General features: G+C 40.2%; 1 protein-coding gene across 2 annotated transcripts in view; it reads left to right on the top strand.

The window, feature by feature from the left end:
- The window catches only part of LOC125456043 (metalloprotease TIKI2-like), a 383,081-nt gene that overhangs the window by 319,608 nt on the left and 39,068 nt on the right, over window positions 1–24,405 (top strand). Inside the window, exons 5-6 of one of the 2 annotated variants that reach the window (XM_048538688.2) lie at window positions 4,808–4,898; window positions 19,027–19,126. In XM_048538688.2, the coding sequence (XP_048394645.2) occupies window positions 4,808–4,898; window positions 19,027–19,060 (125 nt within the window). In that variant the 3' untranslated portion in view covers window positions 19,061–19,126. Of the gene's footprint in view, window positions 1–4,807; window positions 4,899–19,026; window positions 19,127–24,405 lie in introns of those variants that run through there. The other variant, XM_048538687.2, reaches the window with a different exon arrangement.

Genomic DNA, 24,405 nt, shown 5'->3' with positions numbered 1-24,405 from the left:
GTGTGGCAGATTGGATTCAGAATTGGCTGACCCTTAGAAGACAAAGGGTGGTAGTGGATGGAAAATATTCAACATGATGCTCAGTTACGAGTGGTGTACCACAAGGATCTGTTCTGGGTTCTCTATCACTTGTGATTTTAATAAATGATTTGGATGAAGGAGTGGAAGGGTGGATTAGTAAGTTCATGATGATACAAAGGTGAGTCACGTTGTGGACAATGCAGAGCGCTATTGAAGGTTGCAAGGGAAAATTGATAGAATGCAGAGCTGGGCTGAGAAGTGGCAGATGGAGTTTAACCCTGAAAAGAGTGAGGTGATTCATTTTGGAAGGACAAACTTGAGTAAGAATACAGGGTTAACAGAAAGATTCTTGGCAGTTTGGAGGAGCAGAGGGATCTTGGGGTTCATGTTCACAGTTCCCTGACAGCTGCCACCCAGGTGGATAGAGTTATTAAGAAGGCATATGGTATGTTAGCTCTCATTAATAGAGGGATCGAGTTCAAGAGCCACGAAGTTATGCTCCAGCTATACAAAAGCCTGGTTCGGCCACATCTGGAGTATTGTGTCCAGTTCTGGTCACCTCATTACAGGAAAGATGTGGAGGCAATGGAAAAAGTGCAGACGAGATTTACCAGGATGTTGCCTGCAATAGAGGGAAGGTCTTACGAGGAAAGGTTGAGAGAGCTAGAGCTTTTCTCTTTTGAATGACGAAGGATGAGACGTGGCTTGATAGAGGTGTAAAAAATGATCAGAGGTATAGGTAGAGTAGACAGCCAGAGACCTTTTCCAAGGGTGTAGGTAGCTATTACGAGGGGGCATAGTTTTAAAGTGAGTCAAGGTAGATATCAGGGAGACGTCAGAGGTAGGTTTTTTTACTCAGAGAGTGGTCGGGGCATGGAATACATTGCCGGAGAGGATAGTGGAGTCGACCTCATTAGGGGCATTTAAGCGGCTATTAGATAGACATATGGATGATAGTATAAGGTAGGGGTGGAGGTTAGATAGACCTTAGGTTTAGGGTAAAAGTTCGGCACAACATCATGGGCTGAACGGCCTGTATTATGCTGTAATGTTCTATGTTCTATGATGAAATCAGAGTGCAGTGTGATAACAGTGAGTCAAGTCTTGGAGCAGTCTTCATGGAGCAAAGACAATCATTTGTGTTTCTATCCAGGGTATTAATACAAATTGAACCACACTGCAAATGGGTTGAAAAAGATTGCCTGGTTATTATCTATGCTTGTGAACATTTTAATCAATATATGTTTGAGAGAGAGAAAGTGATGGTAGAGTCAAACCACAAGCTGCTTAAAATATTTTTCTCAAGCCAAAGCTTCTACAAACAATTTTCACCATCTGTATTAATATTGCCTGATGTGACTTCATATCAGCTTTGTATTATGTTAAAGATTCGAATTGAATACAAGATTTTGTTACTGCACAACTGCAATTGCTTTACCTTTTAATTCTCGGTTTTCTCCTGTCTGTGATGAGTTATTAGTGCATAACTGGCTGCAGCCCTCTGGTAGCTGAATACATAGACATTCTTTACTTGAGAGTTTTTACGGTGAGTATTGTCACAATAATGAACTATGGTGAACATCCTATGTACTCAGCTACCATCCATTACATCTTACTGAGAGTTATGTATAACAATCAGTCGTAGGAACATAAAAGAGACATAAAGCCTGACGGGACTTCTATTAACATTTAAAAGCATGGTCTCAACTGAATCATTAGGGAGATACAAAGGTAAAGATAGAGTTGTCATAGTTGTACCGGACTGCTCTCTCTGAACTCCTCTCTCATTAGAGGGATGGTTTAACCTGAGGGTAATCATGTTTTAGGCACGGGGACAGGTAGAGGAAGAGAGTCCTTCTGGCAACTTCAGCGAGTGGGAAATTGAACCCACACTGTTGGCATCATTCTATATTGCAAACCAGCCGTCCAGCCAACTGAGCTAACTGACTGCTGATTGAATTGTTTGTGATAGTTAATTCAATTTTTTAAACATATTTCCTGAGATCTTCAATTCATCGAAATCCATTTTGACATGAGTCAAAGTTATAATAATGGTTCTGAGCATGTTTTACTTGAGTAGGGATTTAAGATCTAGGCAGTGCATTTTCTCCCTGTTTTCTGCCCACTAATTAAATAGATAAATGAAGGAACAGAGTAGGGAAGACAATAAAATCATTCTGCCTTTAAAGTGTTTCCTATAAGCATTGTCCTATTTCAGCATCTCACCTGTTGTCCACCAACCAAGCCTATTGTTTTTGTTCATGCTACAAATACCTGCATTTGCAGATGTTCCTTACTTGGAGTTTTTGAGACTCAAAACCCTAAGCACAGTAAAAGCTTTTCAGGAAAAAGTGCAGCATTCTCTGGGCGTAACTACTCACATATTCCTGTTGGGTGACACCTGAAGACCAGGCATATGGGAGCTCGTTGTCTGCTTATGCAGTACAGAAGACTCATGGGAAGGAAATAACTGTCTACTGTTGTGATTTTTCGATCCACTGCTCCAGTGCTAAGGAGGATTAGCTACCGGTCCGTTATGTATTGCTGCCTGAGTAGTGGTCAGTTCTGACTCCTGTGTTACAGGATACTCATCAATGTCTTCTTCAGCATCCATTTATCTTACTCCCCAAATACCACATGTTGCTGCAATGGATCCACAGTAAAGAAGGATAGAATAGAGATGCATTTTCCATCTCAGGATGAGGGAGACTGAGCAAGGATTACAAAAGCATTGGTTAGTTGGTATTTAACAGCTATGACATTGTGGTGGTATAGGTATTCATTCAATAATGATGCCTACAAGATGCTATTAATATTGTAACAAGAACTGAGACTTTCCTCAGAGTTCCACAGTCTTGTCCTTGAGATACTCAAGGTTGAGAAATGTTCCTCAAATGTCCTGCTTGTACTAGGCATTGCGTGCTAATTCTCCCTGCAAGAAGGAGCGAATAAGTTTCAAGTTAGCCGCTGAGTATGCCAAGTCGTAGGCAAAAGGTGGTGAAAGAAGTATGGACCTGAAGCTTTTGGAGAAGGTATTCAGATGCATGTCAGTAATTACTCTGGGATGAGCTGAGGAGGAGATAGGTGGGGCAGGATGCTGAATTTGACTGGCTTTTGACCCATAGATTAATAGGAAGGAATAATTCTTACAAATGCAGCTTTTTAGGGTGAAGAGTAAGTTGGTACCTAGAGTGGCCAAGAAGTGTACAGTGTGTTAGCTTTCCAGTCCTGCTAAGGATGAGCTGCTTCTTGTGGTATGTTCCTGGAACTGAGGGACTCAACAGACAGTGCCTCTCATAAGGCAGCCTTACACCCACGAATCTGTTTGGCCTGCCTTCTGTAGATTCCAGTTGTCAGCTGCAGCTCACCTGGTAGCACTGTTGTTTCTGAGTCAGAGAGTGATTTGTTCTTAAGTCACATTCTTGAGCACATTGTCCAGCCTGGTATTTCAGACCGGTGGGAAGGGACGGGACATTTCAAATCAGAGTTAAACCGAAGCCTTGCTTGATAACTTCGGGAGATATAAACAATCCTATGATACAATTCAAAGAAAATAGGCGAGTTCCTGGCCAATATTCATCACAAAACATATCAATAATGTTGTTATCACATTGCCACTTAAGGGGCCTTGCCACGCATAAAAAGACTGCCGCATTACCCTACATCACAAACTGCTACACTATAAAAACTACATTATTGAACGTATATTGCTTTATCCAAATGTTGCAAAAGATGCTAAATAAATGCAAATTTGTTCCAGAAGCCCTTTGAAGGTCTCTATATGTCACCTTTGGCTTGTTGCTATGCCTGAGTGTCATTGTCATGTTCAAGTTCAATAGAAACATTCCTAAAACTATCCAGTGAAGTAACATACTTTTTCCTCTGTTACATGTTGTCCCCAGTCTGCTGTTAAAGGGTGCGAGGTGAACTGACTTTGCAAAGGATGCAAAGTTTCCCATGTAGTTCAACTGCTTGAACTAGTAGAGAAACCAGAACACCTGCAGTTTATAGGCATACCGGGGACATTTTAGAGGCTGCTGGCTGGTACTAGACTTTAAGTGGAAACAGCATGGAACTCTTTTGAAGGAATCTCTGGACCCATTAATCCTGCATTTAAAAAAAACATAAATTGTTTCAACTGATATTATAAAGTTCTCATATTTCTGAATTGCTAATTTTAAATCTGAGTACGGATATAGGCTTTGCAGCGGAAATATGGTTCTGCTTCAAACCAGTGCTATAAGTTAAAGTTCAAATGTTAGGGTGTGATCTGACACCAGAACAAATTAAAGTGTATTTCAACAGTGTGTACTTTGTTTCAGAACTTTAGCTTCCAATTAATGCCATATAAATTGTTGCAAAACAAAGCTTTTGACCTTCCTTAAAACATAATACTGACTTTCAAAGAATCTCTTCCACCTGTGATGAATTGTATGAGTGTGTACTAAGACAAGAGGTTCTATTAGCCCTACCTATGACTTGGCATTACAGTAATCCTTTAGCAATTAATATTAGTGGTTCTGTACATTGACATGTTTAACTTTAAATGTGGAAAAGCGGTCTCTTATTGCTTTCAACACTGTAACTCAATATAAACAGGCAAAGCAATCTTACAGTAGCATTTTGAAATGCTGCCAGGATAATGATAATATTGTATGAATAATGAATCTTTGTGCAAATTGTGAAAATTGATGTTATCAAGGTACAGAAATTGATCCTGTGTGATGAGGTGTTTTGATAACTCTAACAGCAGTGTTATAAACATGAATTGTATCTTCTCTTGTAGGTCATTTCCTTGGGAACAATACAGTGATTGATGTCTTAAGGCAAGCAGGCTATGAAGTTGAGCATACACCTGCAGGACAGCCATTCGAACTGTAAGTGCATTGCACAATTCTGTGCTGTTTTCAGTTCAGTTTCAGTATGTTACAATGGTGAAACCATTCCTTGGTAGAGAAAAGGGACAGAAACATAAAATGATCAAAAATAGGAGCAGGAGTAGCCAATTCAGTTCATCAAGCCTACTCCGCCATAGAATAAGATCATTGACTGACCTTGTCGTCTTAACACAATTTTCCCACCAGCTCTTCATGACCCTTGACTCCCTTGTTAAACAGCGCCTTGAACATAGTCAATGATCCAATCTCCACTGATTTCTTTAGAAAAAGAATTCCTCCCTTGAAGAAAATAAATGGGCCCTCATCTCTGTCTTGGGGACCCCTTATTTTTTGAAATGTGCCATTCACTTCCAACATGTAAATGATGTGAAGGCAAGCAATTGAGGACCATGCGCCAAACAGTGCTGATTCAAAAGGTGTAGTTTTTAACACCCTGGTGAAATGGAAGACATTTTCATATTGTGGGCACAAGTAATTGTTTAAAGGAAAATGCAGGGGGTCATGCAGTAAGACCAGAAATCGACTTGAACGGAGTGCAATATGAAGGGTTGATTTTTCAACAGTAATCTTTAAACAGTGAAGGCTGCCCTCATGTTTTAGGTGCCAAACCAAGAAGACAGAGAGTGGCAGATGAACACCCTTACTTGCTGTGGTCAAGTCGAGTTTTCTCTGGCACCAGAGTGTAGTCTTAGGGGTGAGAGAGTTGTAAGCCAGTGCCATTTCAATTTCGCTCAATGAATAACATTTTTGGCAGGTTTCCTACACTCTGTTTCAGCCAGCAAGACATGCAGGTCAAACTCTGTGGAGTTTTGACATTTTCTCAGCGTCTTGAATCAAGCCATGCTCCATTCTTTCTTTGCCTTACCCCATTCTCCTGTGACATTCTTTTAAAGCAGCACAAGAGCAGTCATGAGTCACCAGTCAAGCTGTCACTTCTGAGCCATACACTTTTATCCCTGCCTTCTTTCTAGGTTGGTGCTCCAGCTGTCTTCAGCCATAGCTTCAGAAAAATTTCAATTTAATTTCCAAATATTCCAGCAAATTGTTCCCATTTCCCATGAGATTTACACTGCTGAGCACTCCAATCAAAGTAAAGATGGCCACCACATGCCATTTTGCTACAAAGAGGCATCAAAGCTATCAAACACCTGCAGCACAATTACAAATTACAAGTACATCTTTTCAAGTGAATTAAATGCAATAAACCACACTGTGCTCTAGCTGAGTTGGTGGCCTTCACTCTTGGCTATATCTAAGGTAGAGCAGGAAAACTGCCATCCTCATCTGGTAAGGGCTACCTGTAACTCCAAGCCTACAACAATGTGGTTGACTATTAACTGCCCTCTGGGCAATAAATGCTGCCTAGCCAGCAACACCCTCATCCCGTTAACGAATTAGACAAAAAATGCAGTACTCCCTGTGGCTACAATTAAGGTGGAAGCAGCGTGTTTACTTGTTTTGGCTTGTGGCTGATGGACCACTAGCAGTTTCTTATCAGAGAGATGCCACAGTGGATGCTTCCAGAGATTTCTACACTGATATCAATACACAATAACCTTTCATTACATGTCTCTGCTGCATAGATGTTCCCTGTCAGAGCGATGAAGGAGGTCAGTGATGATGGTGGGTTCCAGGAGGGGATGCTCCCTCGCCATCTTTGTTTGCTGTCTCCATTATTTATGGTGCTGTGGGTTATAGCGGGAAACCAGCAAATGGAATCCATCTTATGTATCTTGGCATCATCAACTTCATTGATTGGTTAATCTTATATTGTGTGACATGCAATCCGCACACATCAGTGCAATATTCCTGCATCCACTGTAAGTGCTATCATTTCTGAATAAGGTTGGCCATTCTCTCAATAGAGGAGATTATGAGTTCAAAGCCCTGAGTCATAGTAGCCGCGTGAGCTGTTGGATGCCTCCATTGTCTGTCCATGGCCCCCACATTGCCTCAGGGAATTCACCATGTCAGTGTACATCTCTTGCTGCTGATCTAAGTGGAGCTTGTTTATTCGTGTACCACCAGCAGGCAAAGCCAGGCTTGAACTTGCTTTCATTTTCTGAGAAAGACATCCCACTGCTGCCTCTGCCTTGCTCATCTCCTGCTGACCACCCCTTGCCACTCTTCCCCACCATGTGCAGGGGCCCACCAGTTTGAGTGTATCTGCACTGGTGGAGGGTATGCTGGTATAATGAGACACTGTTTCAGCTTTTAAAGAGATGTTCAGTGATGCTGTGACCCTTCCATGATCCTCCTCCACGACTGCTCCTGTGGGAGAGACAAAGAGATTGGGTAAACTTTACAGTGACAGGCACAGCCTTTGCAGTAAGGATGTTTCCTTGTTCAGTTGAGGCATTAGTGTGATGTCAGGCAGGGAGGAAGGCACCTACCCCCTTCACCTAACAATCTCAATATCTTTTCACCCTCTTCTCTTGGTATTCTCATCTCTCAGTTTCTCTCTTGCTTTCTCTCTTTCCTGGTCTCTCTGTCTTGCTCGCTCTCTTCTCTTTCTATCTCGCTCTGTCTCTCTCTTGCTCGCTCGCTTTTGCTCTCGCTCACTGGCTCTTGCTCGCTCTCGTTCTCCAGCAGCTGTCATGGCAGGACAGCCTGGTAACATTGATTACCATCTGTGACTGTGAGGATGGTGAGCTGATGCACTCTCACACCTGTGCATGTCTGTCCCCCAACTTTAATCCAAACACTGGTCTCCTCCTGCAAAGACAAAAGAGAGTAATAAGACAATGCTGACTTCTCTGACCAATGCCAATAGCACATTTCAGTAAGAGATTTCATGTATCAGTGTTGCCAGATCTTCAACAGCCCAGAAGGAAAAAGTGGTTAAGAAAGAATTGACTTTAAAAATAATGAACGTAGTGATCTCCATTTGATTTGTGTTAGTTTAGTATGCCTCATTCACCAGTTCTGTTGGGTTTTCCTTCTGGGAATGCATGCATTCTGGTTCAGTGATCTAAACCTGGGAAACTGTATTCCCACGGTGCGCTTAAGACTGATCCAGTTGGTGAATCTCCTTTTAGGAGCAAACTTAGAGCACAGTCATCTGGCTCTAGTATTGTACTCCCTTTTCCAAACAGAAGAAGTTAGTTTAAGCTTTTATGTCACTGCACCAAGACCCTCAGGATGGCAGTTCGATGACTGACAATTGCTACCACCGCAAGCCAGGCCCCCTTTGTTTTGCTGAGTAGCCTGCTCCTGAAACATTCCCAAAACAAGATCTCTCGCCTCTCTTTCACTGCCTTCAGCAGCAGTCTAGTAGCTACATCTGGGACCAGCTGTGCCCCATGTTTCAAGTCTCTGCCTCTCCTGGTGAGTTGAGGCTTGCCACAGTGATGCTGCCATGATACCTCTAGCTCAAGTTCACACTTGCTTCAATTCTGCACCCAATGGTGTGAATTGGATCCCACCTGGCCCACCACCCAGCTAATGGGCTGTTGATGCTGATGCAAGTTAAGGCTTTGCTTTGCTATTTCACTGTCAGTTGTGAGTTGAGATTTGGAAATGGTTCCACTGTCGGGTTCCAGATTCCTGAAATAACAGCCTGATCACAGCTTCAATTACCTTTCTAATGTCCCTGAATTTATGGGAGTTTCTAGGATGGCTACTTCTGGACAGAGGGTAACCATTACAATTCTACTTTAATAGGGTGGAAGTAATATGACAATGTATTCTGCTTCATTAAGCACTCTGTAAGCTAGCTGACCTAGCCTATCTGGAAACCACACTGAGCAACTAGCTGTTATGAGTTTCTCACAGCTCAGTTTTGGTCAGAGATCTGAGAAACTGCAGATTGGCAGAAATTGACAAGAAAGAGCTTGAACTTCTTTCTCTCCAAGAACCCAAGAGGATGCCAGGTGCCAAAGTTCTGCCCGCTGCCAATGACCAACACTAGACAACTCACTGCCATAACTTCTTCAGATCTATAGCAGTAATCCATATTCTTCCCCTAACACAGCGTGGAGCTGAGGGAACACAGCAGGCCAGGCAGCATCAGAGGAGTAGGAAAGCTGATGTTTCGGATTAGGACTCTTCTTCACCAATTTTCTTTCATTTTTCTGAAGAAGGGTCCTGACCTGAAACGTCAGCTTTTCTGCTCCTCTGATGCTGCCTGGCCTGCTATGTTCCTCCAGCTCCACGCAGAGTTATCTCTGACTCCAGCATCAGCAGTTCTTACTATCTCTGACTATTCTTCCTCTGATTTGCACGCAGCCTCCTTCTGAGAAGGAGGCCAGTACTGATGAAATTTCAGAGCATATCGGAGTGACCAGGGAGCAGGAAAGTCAGGTTATCGCAGAAACAGCACATTTCCTGTCTGGCTTAACAAGCCAGAAGAAGAAGAAGAAGATTGGCCTAACTGCCAGGCCAATCAGATCATGTATGAAATATTAAACATAAATCGCTGTTAGGCCTACTTTTTGTTTCGCCATTCCATCATCTCAGTGAATTGGCAAGCTGAACACAAAGGGCTCCAGGACCCCTGATGGGATTAAATGCCTCTTGGGAAGTCTGTGAAGTGCCTTCCAAGGTAAAGCTTCCACCTTCGTAAAGTGAGGGAAATCAGACACTTATTAGCTGTTCAGTCCCTAGGACTGCAGCAAGCTTTAATCCAATAGATGGGGACCCAACAAGAATGCAGTGCGCTGGGCTCACAGAAGCCAGTCAGGCATGTCACAGCAAGAGGGACGGGTGGAGCTCGAGGGAGAGGGAGTTGTTTAGGCTAGTGGAGGCTCATGGCAGTACTTCCCATTGAGAGGGCCCTGTTTAGGGCACAGCATGCCCAATCGGGCAGAGAGCCCCCCAGGCCAGAGTACTAGCAAGGATATATCTGGTACAAAGTCCTTAATTGGTCATTACTTGGACAGAAGGAGTTCAATTGGTTTTGGGACAGAAAAACCAACCACAACAATCCCTGTCCCAGACTTAATCAATGGAGTCAGGAAGGCAGTAAGATCTCCACCCTGTCCATCCAATCCAATTATACAAACCTTGCAGCCCACAACTGGGGAAGCAGTAAACCCACTCAAACTGTGCACTTGACAGACTATGATCTTGAATTCTTGTCAGATTAGGATGCCTCTTCACAATGAACTCAGTGCATTTGAATGGCAATTTACATGCCAACTGTTTGGAATGGGTATTATAATTAAGACTATTTGGAAAGAAAGCATTTAGTCTTTGATGATGTACTCCTTAATATAAAGTTGTCTCTTTTCTTGCTGATTTAATTTGTTCATAAAATTGACAAATGCTGTATTGCAGGTTAGATCCTCACCTGACTTTTGAAAGAAAAGACTTTTGCCACAGCCCCAGCTCCCGAATGAGGGGACTTGTAGCGAGCAATGTATTATACACCAAAGCAGCACATAGCGGTCGCCAATTCTCACACATCATCAATTACCTGGATTAAGGATAAACCACATCTTTGGATAAACACCCTATTGCTAATGATCCAAGAATGAGTTAGCTTAGGAACTCGTTTGTTTTTGTTCAATTTTTCTGACTTTGTTTCCTGAAGTTATTGTCTCCCATGCTACCACCTTCAATGATAATTCCTTATATTTGAGTGTTCGTTGGCTATGGAACAGCTGAGTTTGGTCTTGTGTTTCTCCAGTAATCACACCTGTACACATCCAGCAGGCATGAATGAATAGTAACCATAATAAGCTGATCATTTCCACAAGCAATATGAGACCATCAGATCCAGTTGCATTTCTTGTACTATCTCTGTTGCTTATAGGTAACTTAGCAGACACTGGCATTGGGAACTGGTTTCTTTGGTTCAATGAATAACTACCTAGGCAGATCAGCTAGCAAAGAAGTATTACCTTGTTTGAGCAACTTCCAAGCTGTCAAGTAAATGGAAGTTATATTAGATTTTAACTCATCCAATTTCTTTGAAGATATGTAAGAGTTAGCTTTTGGGAAGTTTTGTAGTTACTGTGTTTGCTCATCACTATAGCAATACTACAGAGCTAGGACTTATCAAAGTCATCGCTTCATTCTTGAGGTTTGTTTGATTTAAGTTGTTGAGCTCTTGAAATGGCTTTTTGTTTTCTTTATGTTGTCTTTGTCTTGCTGAATTTGAAGGTTGTGCCCTGCTAGCAACTGAATCATGCTCTGATTTCTATCAAAAGGAAATTGCTCTTGTCACTATGACTGCAGAGTAAAATCTTAGTTTGCATTGAAATCCAAACAGTCTCTTTCTAAATATCTATAAGAGCAGGGAGGGTAACTGTGGTGCTTTGATTGGAGAGTAAATAACCATTTTCGTCTCCTCAGACTATGGGCTTGATTTGAGAGCTGACACAAAAAGACAGCTACATAGAGATCACAGAGCACAGCCAGCAGAGAATTCCTTTAATTTTCAGTCCTATTTATCATCCAAGAATGGTTGAGTGTATTGGCAATGGTTCACCGCTCCCATATGAAGTCATTAAGGGATGAAGCATTTGTGGATCTAACACCCTCCTGATCTTTGCTCTGTTCTGACTTGACCACAGAGTTTAAAACTTTACAGCAAAGTCCCAAATTCACCAACACATGCAGTATATCTCTCATTGTAAGGTATTCCTGCTCTCCTTCCAGTGGTCTCCATTACAATCAATTAAAAACCTGAAACCCCAATAAAATAGGCCCTGACAAGAATAACTCTAGTCATAATGATAACAACAATTTTTAAACAGTTTTCCACAAGTCAATCTCTCTCAAACAGTTTTGTCACTGCTGTATAAATTTCTCCATATTTTTGTGTGGTTGCACTGCACAGGGTATTTAATCATGCGACCATCATAGTATTATATTCGCTTGTACACATCCAAAATTTTCATGGGCATATTCTCTTCATTGGATAATGATCAAGATGGAGGGCTTTGATTGAATATTACCTCCCCGATTCAGAGGCTTTTGGAAGTAAATTTACTCTTTCCACTGTAGCTTTGACTAAAATATGCACATAACCAAGTACATTCTATGGACAATAATCCCATGGTTTCAAGAAACGTAATGCGTAAAATATTTTCCTTGCAACCAATTTCATTCTTAACTAAATATTTGTCCAGCTCCTTTTTCAAAGGTTTAATTAATGTTGCATTAACTTCTTTTGACTAGCGTGCATTTCATCTGTCTACTTTTCTGCAGGCACTTTTTTCAACTTCAATTCCATGTTTGAACATGCTACCTCTATACCCTCACCTTCAAGCACTGCACTCAATTTAACTTTCCTTGCATTTACATTATTTTTATCCCCACATATTAAGATCTGTCATTATACCATTTTATATGAAAAGAACAAGCTTACTTTGATCACCTTCCATATAACTTAAGAATTTAAGTCATAGAATCACTTTTTTTTTCAGATCTTTCACCCATACATCAATATCCCTTTAAATACACAGTACCCTAAATGTGACTGTATCAATGAGTTAAATTAGTCTGTTTTGACTTATGATTATAATGCCCTTGAGACACATCCCTACACAATATTTTGTAAATATGCCAGCAAAGTCAGATAGCAGAAAGGAGGCTAGGCATTGTGCCAACCTCTGCTTTCATGAGGATAAGGAAATTACAAATCCCTGAAGATAAAATACTGCTTAATATCAGCTTTCCTGTTGAAAATATAAACTAATTTTAAGTGGGGTGTGTTTTGCTTAAAAACAGCAGCAAATAGCTGATAGGAAAATTAAAGTTTGTTAGCAAATGCATTATCTATTCGGGATGAGAGAAATTTTATGGTTTTGTTTCCTTGTAGCATGTGTAAAGATTCAATGTTGATTGCTCTAGAGAAAGTGTTGACTTTTGGAGTGACTGAGAATTGTTAAAGCAATCTTCTCTTCAGTTTTCAATTTCATTTTGTCTTTAGCTACAAGTAAAAACTACGTCAGAGATTGGTACATCAATTCGCAGTAATTCTGAGATGAGTTTACATCAGATATCAATTGAAAACTGATTCTAGGATCAGTTTCTGCCTATCTTACATAATACCTATCAATTTAATTCATACTTTTTATCTCCGTAATAGCCACCAGCTATATATTCAACAAAATGAAATGACCCATACTATCTAGGGCTCAGGGTTTCTGTTCAGTCACCGGGTGGAATAACTCACATGTATTCATAAGCTGGAGATTGAGCGAGGGTGATTATGAAGTCAATTTTTATGATCAGCAGCCATTACACTTGCACATAAATTCTCAATGCTGCTGTTAGCCGGCTATGAAAGCAATGTGACATTCTCCACAGGGTTACTGGGACCAGAGCAAACACGTTGTTTCCTTAATCAGCTTCCATCCTTGTCAATGAGTGGAGCAACGCAACTCAGTTAAATGTGAAATGCAACATATAGTCAGGTATATGCAGCGAAACAGGGAGGGAGAAAGAAAGATTAGATTATGGGAGAGAGGATTTTCGAAAAATGTCTATTGAAAAGTAAATAATAAGTAATTTACTTTTAAAATATCTGACCATAATTAAAATATTAAGGAATGAAACTCAACACTTAGCTTATATTTTGGCACCAAGAAAAAGTTTACTTGACAGTAATTAAGTCAAATCACATTGTTACAGGGGTACTTTCACGAGAATGGACAAGCTTGATATACTTCTACGTTTGGTGATTATCTACCAGACAGATACAGCAAATTCACATTGTCATATTTATTTCACTAATAAGCCTCTGAATGAGGTAACCTGACCATATGCAGCTTTTTGAGGAGCAGGCCATCATGGACAGCAGCATTTTGATTTAAGGATTTGGCTATGCTGGAGTTTGCTGGCAGATTTTCACATAAATATTGTCATATACATGTATTGAATAATTCTGTACATTGAGAATGTGATGTTTATTCCATTAATGTCAATGGGTGAAAATTTATTTTTGTGGTTATACAATATTATACTCTTCTGTCTGCCTATAGCAACTTACCTCAAAAATCCCACAGCCCATAATTTGTAGAGTTGGGGCAGCAAGTATGAAAGAGGCATACTTAAAAAAAAAATCCTCAGTGAAGGACCACATAAATAGATTTCTTTCAACACACTTTGAAACACAACATAAAAATATGAAGTATTTGCAGATGAGGAATGCTTTTCAAACCATCCGGCTTAATCTGCCATAAAATCTGAGGATCACCCTAATCCACCAATTAGGCAGTTACTGAATGATTCTAAGGTACTTGCCTCCATTAATCCATAGAATCCTACAGTGCAGATAGACGCCATTTGGCCCATTCAGTCTGCACCGAACCTCCGAACAGCATCCTACCCTGCCCCATCTCTGTCACCCCACAATTACCAAAGCCAATTCACCTAGCCTGCACACCTTTGGACTGTGGGAGGAAACTGAAGCACTCAGCAGAAACCCACACAGACATGGAGAACATGCAAACTCCACACAGATAAGTCACCCAAGGTTAGACTTGAACCTGGGGTCTCTGGTGCTGTGAGCCAGTAGTGATAACCTCTGTGCCATTGTGCCACCCTGAAAGACCATTCTAGGTTTCAATCACACTTTCCACAAATTAGTGCTTGCTAAAGTTAAAGTAATACTTTAGATTTCTATTATAATACTGTATACATCTCTCAGGTTCACCTTTATTAACCTCCAGTTGAAGTTGCAGCATCTGAGTTTTTCCAAATTATTCTCATAATACATTCTTCTGATACAAAAGATCAGTCTAATTGTGCTTTGTACTGGTCTTGATTTGGATCTTTTCCTTTTTTCTCAGCGACCTAAAATACACTCAGGTGAGCATCTGAGTTCATTCTAGCTGCTCTTCACCTTTCTCCCGCCCCCCAGATATCTCTGATGACCAATGCTAAAAGTTCTGATCAACTTCAAGCTCATTTCCCAAACTAAGCTTACCGTACTGCCCTGTGAAATTGGGGATTTAATCTTTGATAAGTGCAACAATGTTTTTTATCACTGTATATTTATTTCCCCGAAGTAATAATGGGTAGGTTGTAGGACATATTTTTGTGTAACCTCGTTAGTAGTGGGATCTGTTGTATTTGAACAGATAGATCACTTCTGGCGCCAGAACATTTAGTTTGTCATTATGTATAACACAGCGACTTCATAAACACTCGGAAGAAAGCATTGTAGCCCTCGAACTGCAGATAAGCATATAATTTCGGCTTTAAGATTTGAAAGCCCAGAAATCCAACACAAAAGACTTTTCTTCAACTGGTATTTTTAAATAAATATTGGAATGGTTTGAAATTACTGCATGCTTGAAAGAGTTCTGCTGACTGTATTCATCACTGTCCATTCAAAACAGTTCAGTAGCTTGCAGTTATCCCCGATTTCTGATGATAGTTTTAAAATGGTTTACGTTTACGTTTGTAAAAAATCCCCAGAAAGCGACCCTGATGGTTTGTTTGACATCACACAATGTGAAATTAAGCTGTTTAAACCATACAGGTTCCATGTTTGATCTTTAGTCTTTTTTTAATTACTTGCTGTTAGAATGTAGGTGTTACTGGCTAGATGGGCATTTGTCCATCGTTGATTGGCCTTGAGAAGGTGGTGATGAGTTGCTGTCTTGAACCACAATAATTCCTGGGATTTAGGCTTACCCACAGTGCTGTTAGCACATTTCAGGATTTTGATCGAGTGAGAGTGAAGGAAATTGGGTATAGTTCCAAGTTGGGAAGTGAACCTGTAGATGGCGGTGTTCCTATATATTCACGCCCATTGTAGTTGTGGATGGTAGAGGTCATGGACTTGGAAAGTTCTATCAAATGAGCTTTGTTGAGTTGCTGCAGTTCACCATACAGATGATTCACACTGCTGCCATTGTGCATTGTTGGCGAAGGGAATGAATGCTGAAGATGGTGGATGTTGTGCCAAATGAAGTTTTGTCCTTAGATGGCATCAAATTTCTTAAATTTCTAGACAAATCCAGGCAAATGGGGAGAATGCCTGCTTTGTGTGTCTTGTAAATGATGGACAGACTTTGGGTAGATAGGAAACAAGTTACTCACCACAGAAGTTCTAGCTGCAGGCCTGCTCTTGTAACCATAATATTTATATGGCTGGCTTAGCTCAGCTTCTGGTGACTGGTGACCTCAAAATGTTGATACTGGGTGATTCTGCAAAAGGAATGGCCTTAAATATTGAGAGATTATTGGATTGTCATCTGTCTTTTCTGGCTGGTACTTAGCTGGCATAAATGCTACTTGAATATTGAATGTTGACCGCCTCTGTGTCTGTGGAGATGTACATAATGCTGAACATTGCACAATCATTAGCAACCATTCCTACTTCTGACCTTATGATGGAGGGATGGTCATTCATGGGCCTAGGACATCACCCTGGGGAACCTCTGCACAGATGCCTTGGAGCTCAGATGACTGACTTACAACCACCACAACCATCTTTCTTTGGGGTGTCAATGGCTCCAATTGGAATGATTTCCTCTGATTTTCTTTACTCCAGTTTTGTTAGGGTTACACTTTGTAAAATGATGTTTTGTATAGTTACTCTGCTCTGTAGTTTGTGTTTGAGCCAAGGTTGTAAGGAGGTTTGGAGCTGAGTGACTTAGGCAAAATCCAAATTTAACATCAGTGATCACTTTTGTGCTATGTTGCAGTAGTTGGTATCAATCTAGGCAGTGCTAGAGATGCTTCAAAGTGGTCTAAACAGAAGAACAGTCATCAGGGATCCTGGTGAAATTCCAAGGTCTCTATTGTAACAAGAAGATTACAAATTGTGGGGTGGAGTTTCACGCATGGAACAAGTTACTGCCACTCTTTCAACACCCCAATGCCAACCTTTGCTTGTGTCTTTAGACTGTGATGTATCTGTGTTCGGAAGTCAGTCTGATTAACAGACTTGGCATCCTGATGACCAGGAGCACCTTGTAGCAAGTGGATGACCAGGTAGGCACAAGCCACTCAAGGAATCTAAAACTTGACATTTGTGGATGGAAGCCACTCCCTGGTTATGGTGGGATGATATTTGATATAAATGAAGTGATTCAACTGGCAAGATTTTAAAAAGCAGAGAAATTTAAAGGTTCTGGTACATCACAGTTCATATAGGCAATCATATGTAATTTTTGGATGGTAGGGGTTTTAGATCTATGATCAAATGTCAACTGTTTACACGAATACCACACCAGATCACAATGATGAAAAATTGATATGCTGTGTACCTGTGTAATAAAATGTAACCTAGTTTGTAAATCTTTGAATTAATTTTAAGTCCCAAAACAACTAATGGCTAGGTCCTGCCTCCAAGAGTGAACTGACCATCCTGCTTCATTTAACATTTGGGGTCATCAAAAGTTGAATCATTGGAAGAAACCCATTTCATAAATTATGCCAGTGTTGAATCTTAACTCCGGATCTATCTGTTGTGTTGTCTGATTTGAGAGGACTCAAGTCCAATTGTGTAATGCTTGAAAAAGTATTCAATTCCTTAAACTGTTATAGACTATCATTTCTGGTGTCATAATCTCTCATCTTCATGAACACCCAGTTCATGAATCCAAAACAAACCTTCAGTAAACTGAGAATGAATCATTACTTAAATGTGAATTAAACTTTTAACCACTCTATCCCTTTCAATAGGAGAAGGTTTAGAACTTTAGGATGTTACAATGGGGACTTTAATGATCAAAATCAACTACTTCTTTGGATTTTTCACAAGCAAGCTGAGGCATGTGACTAGTCATAAATGTAGGGTCACCATTATAATATGTTTATAATGTATTCTAATTCCACGTGTCATTCTGAGAGAGTCTATAGGGAATGATTGTGAACAAATCTGCAATGCTTTAAGATAGTTCAGAATTATTAGTGGAGTAGCCTGTGTATTTGGTTGAAATGTACTCTGATACCCCTTTATCAGTCAAAAACACACTTTTGTTTACACTAAAAATTCTACTGAATATCAAATACAGTGCAACAAAATTCTTGCCCACACTCTTGGGGAAAGTCAGGCTTGCCAAGTGATTTATATCTAGGCATTAAATGTCATGCTTGAGGAATTGCAGTTGGAGTGCCAGAACTAAGCAAAGGAGGTTCCAAACCACAATTTAAAACTGTCTTTGAAACCATGCTAGATGTATATAATTTACTTTGAAGACTAACAGTTCATTTTATAAATGTATAATTAGTAAGGAAATGCTTTATGTATTGTGTGGGTGGCATAAGTGAGTGAATGCTGCAAGGTTCAAAGATTCCAGTGTCAATGTTATTTTGCCAATTTCTGGTAACTGTGAAATGCCTGTGGGAGCAAGAATATTTTAATCTCTGATATTTCAAAGGACAATTACCTCCCCACAGCCTATACAATCATAATACTTTGACTTGTCATTCTTATGCTAAATGAATAAATTTTGTTCTTTGATAAACTTTGATCTACAGTGTATAGTATACTAACTGATCTCAATGGGGCATTGAAATTGTCCTTAACGTCCCTGGGGTAGGAAGGGGAAAATTAATCAAGACTAGAGCTGTATTTCCTGACCACAATATGGTTTGTGTATGTTACCACTGGGTGAGGGTGTGTTGTGATGCCAACTGGTGGAATACCCAGTGCCATCAATGCTCACAAAAGAGCTTTAACTCCTGTAAGGACACAGTGCCTTCAGGAAAGTAAAGAGGAACATAGAGAATATTAACATTCAAAAATGAGATGGTAGGGTGAAAACAACTACAGTTACCTTCCTTTAATAAAAACAGAAATACTAGATACACAAAACAGGACTGACAACTTCTGTGGCGAGAGATAAAGAGAATTATGTTTCTGGTCAATGATCTTTCATCAGAACATTTATTTTGTTTTTGGTAAAACTGGCATTAGCACAATCAACTCAATTGACATCCTACCAACTTTTTAATTACATTTCACTTTATGTTTCACTGTTTTTCTTCCAACTGAATAATCCTCAACATATTGAAGATTTTGTATAATTCCCTGATTGACTCTGATAAAACATTTCCAGAAAATTACTTGTAGCAATAATATTCATGCCATATGTAAATTATGATAACAGGGATTGCTAAATTAGAGAACTCCTTATCATTATTTTCTTGCACTTTTTATCCACTTCTTGCTTTACAAATCATGTCTTTCCTACAGATTTGTTCTCGAGTCTCACCTGATACAGTTCTGAAATGCAGGGCAGTACAGTAGTCTAGCACTGTCTCTCCTCCTGAAATCACATGCCATTGAAGACAAGATGAATACAAAAAAATTGAGTATGCGTTTCACTATCTCATCCTCAAGTATATTCCTTTCAATAAGTTGAAAATGATTGCAAAGTCGATCAAAATTGACTTACAGTGATAGTTCTGTCACCAAAAGGAACTGTTGCTTCTCTCCTTCCTTGATGTTAGTTCCTTGTTTTGCATTTGAAATGACTGTAATCCATCCAGAATAAATGCAACAACCTGACTGTAACTCTGTGATTAACAATAAATCATAAAATGTGAGGAAAGATGTGTTGTGATTACTTTAAACCCATTCTGTGCAAGTTACCCTTCTTTCTATAACCTTTTCTTCTGTATTTCGCTAACTGCTGGAATGTCACCGCTGTCAAAGCACAAAGTCACTATGAGCCTACCTGAATGCTCATTGCATTGCCGTGTCTTTTTGCATTTCACCCCCACAAAAGCGAGAAAGGCAGCTTTGCCTCTGCACATCTCCTGCCCAGCACAGGGGTCCCTGCCCTTACAGCTGTGCACTGATCTCGCCCATGTTCGGGCAAATAGATGTCAGGAACAGTGCATTGAATCTCCAGATTCGTGCTTGTCTCGGTGCACAATAGGCTTTTACAGCTGGTGTGGGTGCCAGAATTGCTGGCTAATTCCAGGATATCATAGAAACATGGAAGAAAGTTGTCAGCCATACAACATCTCGAGCCTGCTCCTTCATTCAATGTGATTCTGTGTGATCATTGAGCTCAATACCTTAATCTTGCCCTTTGCCCATATTCCTTGATCTCTTTGGGCACAGAAGCTATAACTATGTCCTTGAAAACAGTATCCCAAGTGTGGCTATTTATTCCAGGAACAGTGCGTGGTAAAATAGGGTGGAAATTAGATGTGAAGGATATAGTGGGGCAGGGTAGGTCATTAATGAGGCAAGGTTGTTAACAGGGCAACAAAACTCACTTGGTCTTGGAGTAAAAACCCCTGACGTTACATGGTTACAACTGTATCAGTAATGAGAGTAAGTTGTAAATCTCTAAGTTTAATTTTTCACTCTGGATGCTGGAATTATTTCTTCAGTCCTTTTTTGCTTAACTTCCAAGAACTATATTTTTAAATTTCTGATTGAGGGCTCTGCTTGATCTTCCTGCTCAATAACTTCAGTTTCAGTAGCCATACCTATCATATGCATGCTTGAGGACTTACAGACTCCTGAATATAGCTGTATCTGCGAGGGACATTTGCCTAGTGCATGTTGCAAACCAAAACTTTATCTCCTCCTCGAACATTACTACTTCCTCTCTTCCAGCATGCCATTTGTACATAATAGCTAGCACAAGGGGACATAGCTTTAAATTGAGGGGTGATAGATAGGACAGATGTCAGAGGTAGGTTCTTTACTCAGAGAGTAGTAAGGGCATGGAATGCCCTGCCTGCAACAGTAGTAGACTCACCAAGTTTAAGGGCGTTTAAACGGTCATTGGGTAAACATACGGATGATAATGGAACAGAATAGGTTAGATGGGCTTCAGTTTGGTTTCACAGGTCAGCACAACATCGAGGGCCGAACGGCCTGTACTGCCCTGCAGTGTTCTATGTTCTATGACTGATTTTCCCACAGGCACAGCTCATTAACTGGGAGTGGTAGCACTTAAATTATTTTCTCTGAAACCATGGAGTTTCCCTGTGGGTAACTGAGCTATACAGACCAGGAAAACCCAGGTTTAATCTCCAGTGTGTATTGACTTAGCTGCGTCAACAAAGGTCATAGTAGATATTTTATGATTAGTCTCATATTCTCTGAGAAAGGAAAAGGCATCTGATCTGTATATTAGAATTGTATCTCTGTCGGCTCAGTTGATGTGACGTCTTCTGTGGTGAATAGGCTGTAGAGGCTCACATATGTGTAATATCTATTGAGTGGCTGTCTGAGACCAGAGGCAGTTTACATGAATTAGTTATAAAATAGGCAGACTCACCAAGTTTAAGGGCGTTTAAACGGTCATTGGGTAAACATACGGATGATAATGGAACAGAATAGGTTAGATGGGCTTCAGTTTGGTTTCACAGGTCAGCACAACATCGAGGGCCGAACGGCCTGTACTGCCCTGCAGTGTTCTATGTTCTATGACTGATTTTCCCACAGGCACAGCTCATTAACTGGGAGTGGTAGCACTTAAATTATTTTCTCTGAAACCATGGAGTTTCCCTGTGGGTAACTGAGCTATACAGACCAGGAAAACCCAGGTTTAATCTCCAGTGTGTATTGACTTAGCTGCGTCAACAAAGGTCATAGTAGATATTTTATGATTAGTCTCATATTCTCTGAGAAAGGAAAAGGCATCTGATCTGTATATTAGAATTGTATCTCTGTCGGCTCAGTTGATGTGACGTCTTCTGTGGTGAATAGGCTGTAGAGGCTCACATATGTGTAATATCTATTGAGTGGCTGTCTGAGACCAGAGGCAGTTTACATGAATTAGTTATAAAATAGGCAGAGGCTTAAACTGAAGTTATGGTCTGAAGTGGCATCGAAGCAAAGTGAAATCAGACGCCTCTGAGGTGGAAATCCCCGTTGGCTTTGTTCTAAGTTAATATGTCCTGATTTCTGCTACACAGGTTTAGTATTGGCGTAAAGCCAGAAACAGTTGTATCAAATACTTTGTTTGCAGTGTAAATGTTTCTTTAAATAGTCTTCTGTGGCATTGTGCATAAGCAAGAAACCTCTTTCAATTTCATTGTCTGCTGATCTTCCACTCCCTCCACCCCTGTGAGTTTCTTTCTGTTCTCTTCTGCACCTCTCTTGCCCTTACACTATTTTGCTAAGGTCAGGTTCAGAGTGAACCAGGAGAAAACAGGGAATCTGCATCTAAGATAGACGTCTTTGGGATTGGGTGAAATGTGATTAATAATTGTTACTTGATCACTTTTTCTGAGAAAATGCTTCTTTAAGGACAATCAAAGCACCAGCTCAGGAGATGTATTGTCCCCATTAAAAAAGGCAGAAAAGTTGTGTTAACTAATAAGCTAATATCTTTTCTAAATATAGTAGTTTGAAAACGACTAAGTCCAGAGTATTTTGCTTCGTAGCACAGCTCCAGTCTTACAAAAAATTATATTAACAATTGAATATCCAAATAATTTCATGTTTTACTCTTGACCATTTGCATGCAACTTCTTTTCTGATGTGTACTAATTTTTGTACAAATCAGTAATTTTTACTGATGCTATGTTGAAAGCAATTGTCTTTCAAATGATGAGATGCAAATCTCAAAAATTGCTGCAGTTCCTCATTCCTCCTCCCTTCAGCCTCAAATATTACCAAATAGTACTTGATGGAGGAGTAGGGAGAATAAATATTAACGTACTGTTAAACATAGAAAGTCACAATGGCTGAGTCTAGCCTTATTTTCAATTTAGGATTTACTTCCCAAAAAGTGTAAGTGGACAAAATCAGAAACTAAAAAGCGCAAAACAGCTGAGTATTAATGATTGCACACCTCCTCCCCCTCAGCAATGTTGAGATCAGCTAACATACCCATGAATGAACCTGCACCTTTCTGGTCATTAGGAGTTGGTTCTACCATGTCAATGCATTCACCATCCAACCTTATCAAGGCAAGTTAATTACCCTAAAAATATAACTCACCTGAGGTCACATTTGTCACAACAGAAACGGGCTGATTTTAACTTTGGGAAGCAGCAGCAGATTTTCCTCCAAGCTGAAGACAATGTAACATGTCACTGATCGACTGCTAGTTTCCTGCCCTACGCTAGGGTTTACGATGTATTGTTCAATTTTTTGAATCTATCGAAGCAGACTCCGAGTTTATATGACCTGTATGTGATCAGCATTAGATTACAACTATGAAATAAGAACAATTTCTGATGTTGAAAGAAAGGCACAGGATATTTTTAACATTCAAACTCTTATTTGAGCATCTGCATTCTATTCAAATAAGAAAATTGAAGTGCAATAATATGCCAAAGGTATGCACTGACAAAAATGGGGCCTGGGCCAGGAGAGTATTACTGGTTCTGTTGTGCTTGGTCGCCTCCCAGAATCTCAGATTTTGGATACTTGTAATGGCCTGGTGTTGGTTTACTGACCCTTTGGAAGTGAGTCTCTGTTAAAATGTGAAAACTCCTGATGTGCGCTGCCTCAGTGTGTTTATTGTGGATGTAAGCCCAGTAGTTTTATTACTAAGCCCTGTTGTGTCTAACAAAAGTGATGAGTGCTGGATCTGCTCACTGAATCCCAATTGACTTAAGTTGAGCAGTATTAATGTTCTTTAAAAGAATCTATATTTTGACCCTATTTGGATTTCTTACCTTTACAAAGCACTTTTGAAGCGCCTTGACTTTTTCCTTTATTTACTTCCTTGGTACCCAGATTCCAAGTACTCCATAACCTCTTGAAAATGCTGACTCTTGCTGGAATATATGTTCATTGTTCATTGTCGCCTGGTACTTATCCCAAGAGAATTTTTACTCAGCCTATTTATTATCATTTGTCTGTTTTGTTGTGAGGATGGGGAATCACAACTGAATTCTGACATATGTCAACTAGTATAGGTGGACTTTCTAGCAGGGTTCACAGAATCAGAATTTTTTGCTGATTTTATTTCTCACCCCCTAGCCTAAAGGAATTACAGCTTCTCTGCCATTTGTCTGGCTGTGACCAATTAATTTGGGATCTTCTTGCTGTGCACAGCTGTTTTATTTCTGGCAGTGCACTTACCAATGGTGCCATTCGAAGAGCTCAGTCTATTCTTTCACATAAAAGCAATCCACACCAGCATAAGGATATGATGTTCCTTTTACCCAGAGCTTAACTAATTTGCATATCATCAAAAACTTGATTATTGAGGGTTGTATGGTAACTACAGCAGGTTCTGCTATGACGTGATGGTTGCATTTCAGCTCAACATTATGTTACACAGTGCGATTTCCTACAAATACCAGGCCCTATGTTAAAAGCAGGGGTAGGGGCAGACCACCAAAAAATATCATTCAACATTGCTCAAAATTCTTCCTCACCACTCTCCTATAAGTATTGGTGCCGATCAGCAGTATTAGCTTCATCAAGTCTTCTGTCTCCTGCAAGTAGCATTATTAATTTAAAGGAAATGAGACAATCAATAAAGGGCCAGCATTCAGTTTACAGCTAAAAGCATCACAGTTTAAAGAAGCAGACAGCATTGAGCAGATTTACTGATTCTTCTTCTTTGCAGCTGCAGATTTGCCTCCCACGCACCAACAACACTTTGTACGTTCACACCCAGACTTCAATGATGGTCATCATCAC

This window comes from Stegostoma tigrinum, chromosome 8, assembly GCF_030684315.1.
Source record: "Stegostoma tigrinum isolate sSteTig4 chromosome 8, sSteTig4.hap1, whole genome shotgun sequence".
In the NCBI taxonomy this organism is placed as follows: Eukaryota; Metazoa; Chordata; class Chondrichthyes; order Orectolobiformes; family Stegostomatidae; genus Stegostoma; species Stegostoma tigrinum.
This window is presented reverse-complemented; position numbering and strand designations above follow the sequence as displayed.